Source organism: Toxotes jaculatrix, chromosome 21, assembly GCF_017976425.1.
Source record: "Toxotes jaculatrix isolate fToxJac2 chromosome 21, fToxJac2.pri, whole genome shotgun sequence".
In the NCBI taxonomy this organism is placed as follows: Eukaryota; Metazoa; Chordata; class Actinopteri; family Toxotidae; genus Toxotes; species Toxotes jaculatrix.
In genome coordinates, this window is record NC_054414.1 from 18,716,594 (window position 1) to 18,724,978 (window position 8,385).

An 8,385-nucleotide genomic window follows, 5' to 3' on the forward strand; every position below is an offset into this window, starting at 1 on the left:
CAGAGACACTGAGACAAACTAAATCCACAGGAGGCCTGAGGCAAGTTCTCCAAGGTACTCAGAGCAAGCTGCTAAGAATCTGAAAATCTGTGTGCAGGTGTACAGAGGAGAGAGTGAAAAATATTCATGGCTTTATTTTTAAAATCTTCCTCGCTTATAATACTGGATCATAACTGTTGATGCATTAACGTGTGATAACCTCTGCTAACGCATCATGAAGAATACGCAACACGCGGTTTTATGAATGAACCGAGACATAACAATCTGTGCTCGGTCTCCCAGTTATCAGTGTCTGGGTGGTGATACCGATACTGGTATCAGGCTGGCTCAGACTGGTCTCAGTGGTTCCACATGGGTTCAACAGTCCCCAGGGCTCGCGATCCCACCCGGCGATAAAACGTCAGAGACAAGCCCCGCCCCCTCCGCCTCACTCACTGCACGCTGGACACCGAGAACGTGCTCTCACTACGTCAAAGTGCACACTGACAGCGCGAGACATACCGGAAAGCGAGGCTCTGACCTTCATAATAAAAGTTAGAATTGCAAACGGACTTTCCACTTCATTCATTTATCGAGTTCTTTATCGATGCTTTAATCTGTAAAATTACAAAAAGAACAAGAGATTAAAATCAGAATAACTTGTTGTTTTCACCATCAGTTCGTTTACTCGCTGCGATAGGTTTTATTTTGAAAGTGCAGACCGGAAACTCGCCGTCACATTGCGGTTACCTTGAAGCCGGAGAAAGTGTCAGTGGTGAAGTGCATCAGCCGGGACCGCATCCTCCCGCCGCCCCGGGCTCTAACCGGCGATACGATAATCCACATAAGATCGGGTGGATCAGCGAGCAGCAGACAGACCGAACCCCGTCAGTTGGTCAGCTCGGCGCGGATCCGTCTACTCCTCCCGTCCACAAACTCCCGGAGTCTGCGACTTCAGCTAAAGGCGAAGCATGAACGAGAGTAAGCTCAGTCCCTCGCTGGCGGAGTACGACTTCGAGCGGCGTTTCGACGAGCGACGAGCCCTGGAATGGATGCAGGAAAACTGGTGGGTGCAAGAGAAAAATTAATTAACTCACAGAAATGCGAGAACAGAAATGAAAAATGTCGACATGGTCCTCCACCACCACCACCGCCACCTCCTCCTCCTCCTCTGCCCCGGCAGACTGCGGTGGGTGGTGGGCTTCTGTCTGTACTTTATGTCCTGTCACGGCTGCTGATCGTGAGGACCCGGTGTCTCCGGCTCTTTTTTTTTTTGTTAGGTATTTTAAACTGGTCTCATGTTTCTGCATTAATATGGTTTATAATGTGGTTTATAATGCACGTTAATGTGTCACAGCTTCGCCTGAAGCTCATTAAAATGATCCAGAGTTCATTCAGGAAGATGAAGAATCCAGTTTTCACCGCTTTAATTCAAATATCCTTGAGGATGCAGATATTAGTTTAAATAAACATAATATTTTATTTGCATACACGGAAGTAAATATTGATTCTTTGGTTTACTTATATACACCGAAAATATGTTGTCACATATATTACATAACTAAAAGCAAGTATTTACTATAGGTAAACTACTCATTATGCAGAATAATTATAATTCAAATTAACATATATATTATTGGATTCTAATTACTGATTCATTACTGTGTACATCACTTTGATGGTGCATCTTTTAGGTGGGGATAAATTTAAGTACTTTATTTTAGATAGAGCTGGAATGAGTAGTCGATCAATCGATTAGTTCATCGAAAGAAAAATAGTCAGTAACTATTTTGATAAACAGTTCATGCTTCATGCTAAAACAGTGAATGAATGAAAATATTCTCTGATCCCAGCCTCTGAGAGGATTTCCTGCTTTTCTTGATCTTATATCATCACAAACTAAATATGTTTGACAGGACATTTGAATATGTGACATTCAGACCTGTGAAGCTGCATCTATTAGATGCTGCTTGGAAGCATATGAGTTAACCTACACTAATACAGTGCAGTACAGAACCTGCTAATTATCTAGTAACTGAAGTCACTGAAGAAATGAACAATATTTGCCTGCGAATTGTTGTATATTAGAATTATAAAGAAGCAGAAAATGGAAAAGCTTGAGTAAAGTACAAATACCTCAGACATGTGTTTAGTTACTTCCCAGCTCTGCTGCTCGTCTGCATGATCCCTCATTGAGCAACTCGCCCAGGGAAACCAAGTAAAACCACATTTTTTAGCCTCGCTTTGATGTGACTGTGAGGAACTGAAATCTAAGACAGCTGTGTTTCAGTTAGAGAAGCGAGTGCGCTGTCAGAGGGGGAATTGTCTGGCTCAGGGAAAAGTGCAGCAGCAGCAGCAGCAGCCGAACGCTCACCGTTCCCCCACCAGTCCGTCCAGGAGCTGCACAACCCGTGAGTGGTAGCAGGGGAGCTTGGCTGGTTGTTGTGTAACGTGTGGATCTGCCTCACCAACACTTCTGCTGTGTTATTCAAACTGCTTCCTCGTTGTTTCTGACAGACAGTGTCACTACACATACGGGCATCGTTTCAGATTTCTTATACAGGTGCTGATGACCTGGTGCCAGTTCATCACATGTCTGACTTACATTTTATAGACTGACGGATTCAATGGGAAAATCACTGGCAGGTTAATTTCTTCTCATTATCATTCATCATTCATTTATTTTCATTATCGATTAATTGATTATGGATTATTTCATACACACACACACACACACAGCTCAGGAGTGTAATTAAAGCGCCGCGGGCATCATGTTGCACCACGGCGCTGCAGTTTGCAGAGAGGGAGGTGTCCTCTGTCGTATCAGCTCCTGTTCTCAGGCGGTATTAATGAGCCGCACACCTTTAGCCTGCAACAATAACTCTCCTCCTTTATCTGTCTTTCTCTCCCACACACACTCACATATCTGTTCCGGTGCCACTGAACCCTCCAGAGTCACATTCATTTAATCTGTCAGCAAGGTTTAAATAACAGACATTAGAAATGTGGTGTGGCTCAATTTCCCCAAAGGTTAATATTTTATTTTCACATTTTTTAGCATACGTGGTCGTTTATTAGGGATGCAGCACTTTTTCTGTCCTGATACAGATACCTCGACTCGTAGTATCAGTGGATACAGAGTACTGATCCAATGCCTGAGCTTTGTTTTCCCCAAATTTAAGCTGTTTACCCCCATCATGGAAATACCTGACTGATTAAATGATAATGAAAATAGTCAGTTTTCACTTGGGTAAAATCAGGGGCTTTGGTTTGATGCAGGTTTTTCTGCGTCTCTGTGGGACGGACTGGGGACGATTATCAGAAACCCCTGCAGCATTAACTGGGTCAAGCAGCAGCATCTACTCAGCCTAATATGTATTGTGCCAATCTGGATTTGTCATCTGGCCTGTTCTCAAACGGACACACGCACAGACGCTTTCACAGGCTCTTTATTTGTGTAAAGACAGACGGGAATTTAAAAAAAAAAAGCAGGGAGGCTCAGTGTTTGTCATGATGCTCACCATTATGAACACAAAAACCATTATGTACATGTCATGTGGCATGTTGTCTGTGTTGCTAACTGGAGTATTGTTCTGTGCTTCATCCTCCGCAGGAACAAGTCCTTCATGTTCTGTGGCCTGTATGCCGCGCTCGTATTCGCCGGTCAGCACTTCATGAGGGAAAGGCCAAAGCTGAACCTGCGACGGCCGTTGGTGCTGTGGTCTCTCGGCCTGGCCGTGTTCAGGTGAGTCACAGGATCCTTCTCATGTTACCTCATCTCACGTGTCCTCGCTCCTCAGGTGACCTGGACGTCGTTCCGGTCTGTCGTCGTGAATTTCCCCTTTTTCGCTGAATTTATTTCAGCCCTTTAGAATGAGATGGTCACATTTCATTAACGTGCCATTAGATGAGAGGATGTAGATTATTGTAGTACTCTGGAGAATTATGTCATTTATGTGAAATCCAATTATCATATGAAAACCATGCTTTCATGTTTAAAGCTTCTGCAGCTGTATGTAAGTGAAAGTGTTACAGAGCTGAGCGATTTTCTCCTACTGAACATAAACATCCACAAAACCAGACATGGAGCCTGCTTTGTAATCGCTGCCAGGGGAGCTTGTAGAGATTGTGACCCGCTTGGCAGGTCGCAGCAGGCGGAGCTGCTGTCCTCGCCACCGGTGGATCTGTGGTGCGTTGAGCCCTCGCTCTAATCTTAATCCCAGAGCAGTGGGCACAACCTTTTTTGCAGAACTGAACAGTGATTTTGACGAGTTGAGTTTCGGGTTAAACTGATTGTTAATGTGTGTGGTCACTCTGCAGTATCTTAGGAGCTTTGAGGACCGGAGTCTACATGCTGCACGTCCTCACAACCAGCGGCTTCAGACAGTCGGTGTGTGACAACAGTTTCTACAGCGCCCCCGTCACCAAATTCTGGGCCTACGCCTTTGTCCTTAGCAAGGCCCCCGAGCTGGGTAAGGCTTCCTGAAACCTCTCCTGGTGTCGTCCTTTGTACTGACCGAGTCAATGTACACGCCATCGTTAGAGCAGCATCACACACACACATGCAGTACCTCCTGAAAAGTTATAGTCTGTCAAATATACACTGAAATAAAGGGAGTGAAGTCCTGTTGAATTTTACCCTAAAAGTTTTGTCCTTATTCGATTTAAGATGAAATCGTTATCTTAAGAGCTGCTTCTCTGGGCAGAGATGCTGTCTCCGTGTCTGCACGGTAATCCAGTCTCTTCGTGTCCTCTGTGGGACACACTGAGCTCATTGCTCTGGGAAATGGAGGCAGATGCTGAGGAGGCAAGAAAATTCTATTAGTGCATGATTGATACGGACAGTGTTTCCTGAGCTGCAGACAGGAAGCATGTCCTCATCCTCCTGCAGGCCAGGCGATTACTTTACCTCAAGATACAGGCTGTGTATCTATCTGGGTATATAAGGCTTATGAATCAGGATAGTTTTGCTTTTATAGGTTTTGCTAACTGGCCTCTTGTGAATGACTTCATGTCCTCCACCGTCTCTCTCAGGTGACACGGTGTTCATCATCCTCCGGAAGCAGCGTCTCATCTTCCTGCACTGGTACCACCACATCACCGTGCTGATCTACTCCTGGTACTCCTACAAGGACCAGGTGGCGGGCGGCGGCTGGTTCATGACCATGAACTACATGGTTCACTCTTTCATGTACACTTACTACGCAGCCCGGGCGGCCGGCCTGCGGGTGCCCCGTCCCTGCGCCATGATCATCACGGTCACCCAGATCCTGCAGATGATGATGGGGCTGGCCGTGGTGGGCCTGGTTTACCTCTGGATGCACGAGGTGCGCTGTCCGTCCAACTTGGACAACATCACATGGGGCTCTCTCATGTACCTCAGCTACTTGATCCTGTTTGCCTGGTTCTTCTACAACTCCTACCTCAAACGCTCCTCCGGGAACAAAGGTTCCAAGGCAGAGTAGCATGTCTGTGCTCGACAGAGGTATTAAAGTGTGCCATAAGCAGAAATGACCGATGAGGGAACTGAACTAGGAAAATTGTCAAAGAATTTGTTCAACATTTAGCGAAATAAGTTTGTTTGAATTCTTTCCCGATAAAATCTGGAGCTTAACTTAGCTTAGCTTAGCTTAGCATAAAGACTGGCGGCAGGGGGAAACAGCTAGCTTGTCTCTGTCCAAAGCACAAAAACATGCAACGGCCCCTCTGAAGCAGACTCACATGATACAACATGTTAAATACTGGGTATGTGAGGTGTTTGTAGCCAGGGGCCGTTTCCTCCTGGTCCCAGTCTTTAAATTGAACCTGATGAACCACATCCAGACTTCATCACACTTAACACACTTCTCATCTAACAGAAGAGCGTTATCAATTTTCTCATCTAACAATCAGAAAGAAACCAAATCATCTTACTTCCCCGAATGTTGAACTGTTCTTTTAAAGTTGTTTTAGGGTTTGGCACTGTAAATCTGCAGGATAGAAACTTTACCAAAAGGGAATGTAGACTTCATATGCACTGAGTCACACACACACACACACACACACACACACACACACACACACACACACACACACACACACACACACACACTGTCAGTCAGAAACACTTCTGTGGTCATGTCACACAGAACCCTCCCTATACTGCACATAAATCACCTTTTTTTTATTGGGCTGTGTGTGGCTACAGTAAACCGGGACATGCTAATATACACCCTGTAGGTGTTATTAAAAAAAAAAAAGGGAACATGAAGATCAGTTTAACTCAGCCTGTAGTTTATGTCTGCTTTGCACTGTGTTACACGATAAAATCTGAGCGACAAACACATTCCTCAGCCGTCTCAGAGCAAATTACTTCCAGGAAGTGGTTTGTAACGTGAAATTCTAATAATCATGTTTACACACTGTACACATTCTGCCTTCTTCACCTCACTTATGAACTTACACTGAACAACCAACAGTCTGTGTCTCACCTTTATGAATGAGGTGTGAGCCACACACACACACACACACCAGGGGCCAGGTGTATAAAACTGTGACTACAAACAAAGACAGAAACACATGGTTGTGTTTTATAAACCTCGAGCACATGCACAAGCCTGACTTCCACTCCCACAGTCGGATAGAAATAGATGTAAACACGCCCTTAGTCACTTGCCTTTTCAGTCAATGGAAAGAACAATGGAGTGTAGTTTTATCACAGTTGATGGTGAAATCTCATCATAATAAAACATCAGAAATAAATCAACAAGTTAGTTTATTGCACTTATGTTGAATCAGACTTTGAAATGAAGTATAAAAAAGGCCACTAGGCCAATTTCAGGGGGATTGTCCAGCTAAATTGTCAGATTTCTCGAGATTTTTAGAGGCCAAAGAGAAACAAACGTTTCCTGTATTTCCCAGGAAAATAAATAATGTGGAAATGAACCAAATTTTATGAAACAGAAAATATTGTTGTGTCCCTTTAATGTTCTGTCCCGTCAGAAATACGTCAGGTTGTTATTATTCTGTTCCGTTTCCTTCTGTGCTGTAACTCTGATGCTCTGAATAAAGTTCAGAGTTCAGTTCACGTGGTTCAGATTTGAGAAATACTGAACCCACTTCCAGATGAATCTGCTTCACCTGCTCTGAGCTGCTGATTCTGAAACGACGTGCTGAAAAACGAAATAACTGCGTGTCCACTGTAAATAATAAGAGTCTATTTATTTTCTTAACATATGACATTGTCCGGCTGATCTGCGGTGGTAAATGTTAGAACGTGTAGCTTCTCCAGCTGTGCTTCATTTTATTTCATCCACATGTTCGTGTTCCTTACATCTGCTGACAAACTGTTCATGACACCGTTTTGCCTCTTTATTGCTAAGAGATGGAGGATAGTTGTAAAGATAGACTCTAAAAGCCATTAATACTTAATATCCAGAGAGGGTTTAGGTAACGTGTTTAATCTGTGAAATGTAGCATAACTTCATACTGTCCTTTTCATGTCCTGTGTTTTATTCCGTACACTGAGGAGGATTTTTGGTCCGAACACATTCAGTGAAGATGATTTGTTCATCCATGGCGGCTCCTCGTGTCTCTTTGTCCTGGAGGAGCTGTGGTTTACATTTGTCTCCTCACCGTCGTCGTGTGTACATTGTTGTGTCTACGGTGTAGCTGTAACTCCTGTGGGTTGTTCAGGACTTTCTGATGGACTCTGTCTCAGACTTGCCTTCCTGCTGCAGGCGTGGCTCTGAAAAAGGACAGTGGTTTCAGGTCCAGCATCTGATTTCCCCTCTGAATAATCTTCACCACCAACGTGTTGCCAGTCATTTACTGTGAAACAGCTCAGAGTTCTGTTAAATCATTTGAAGAAGACACTGGAAACTGTCAGCAACGTTTTCTCATCAGTAACGAGGTCGTGGGAGCTGATAGGCCGACTTGTAAAACTTGAAATTATTGCGAGTCATTTGTGTGCCAAACAATGCTTCTGTGTTTTTTCTAAATGTTCGATCTCCTCGATGACTCTACTGTCCAACCGCAGCTGAAGGAAGAAACTGTTAAAGGGCTTTTCTTGTTGAAATGTTGTTTAAATAAATCCGTCCTGGTTTTAAAATGTCTCCAGTCGTTGTTTCCCACATGCAGAATTTCTTTGTGATCACAGAGAAGGAAAGTGAAGGCAACCTGACTGCATTTGTTCTCCTCCAGCAGGACAAAGCTCTGCCTGCTCAGGACATTAGTCTTGCAGCTGTGGGTGGTGACACCAGAGGACATGGAGGACAGACACACTGAGAGGAGCTGAGAGGACACACATCAGTGACTGAGTCCTTTTCCTTTTAAAGTACGTTTTGCTTCGTTCTTAATGCTGCAGCCTGCAGCGCCCTCCTGTGGCAGAGGTCCGTCCTCACAGTTGTTCTTGGCTCTGTAGAGTTT

General features: G+C 44.4%; 1 protein-coding gene across 1 annotated transcript; it reads left to right on the plus strand.

Moving 5' to 3' along the window:
- Window positions 1-908: 908 nt before the first annotated feature.
- Window positions 909-8,068, plus strand: LOC121201609 (elongation of very long chain fatty acids protein 6-like). Its single transcript, XM_041067520.1, has 4 exons — window positions 909-1,045; window positions 3,593-3,724; window positions 4,300-4,451; window positions 5,014-8,068. The coding sequence occupies exons 1-4, from the start codon at window positions 951-953 to the stop codon at window positions 5,442-5,444; spliced, it is 810 nt and encodes a 269-aa protein (XP_040923454.1). The 5' UTR covers window positions 909-950; the 3' UTR covers window positions 5,445-8,068.
- Window positions 8,069-8,385: the final 317 nt, after the last annotated feature.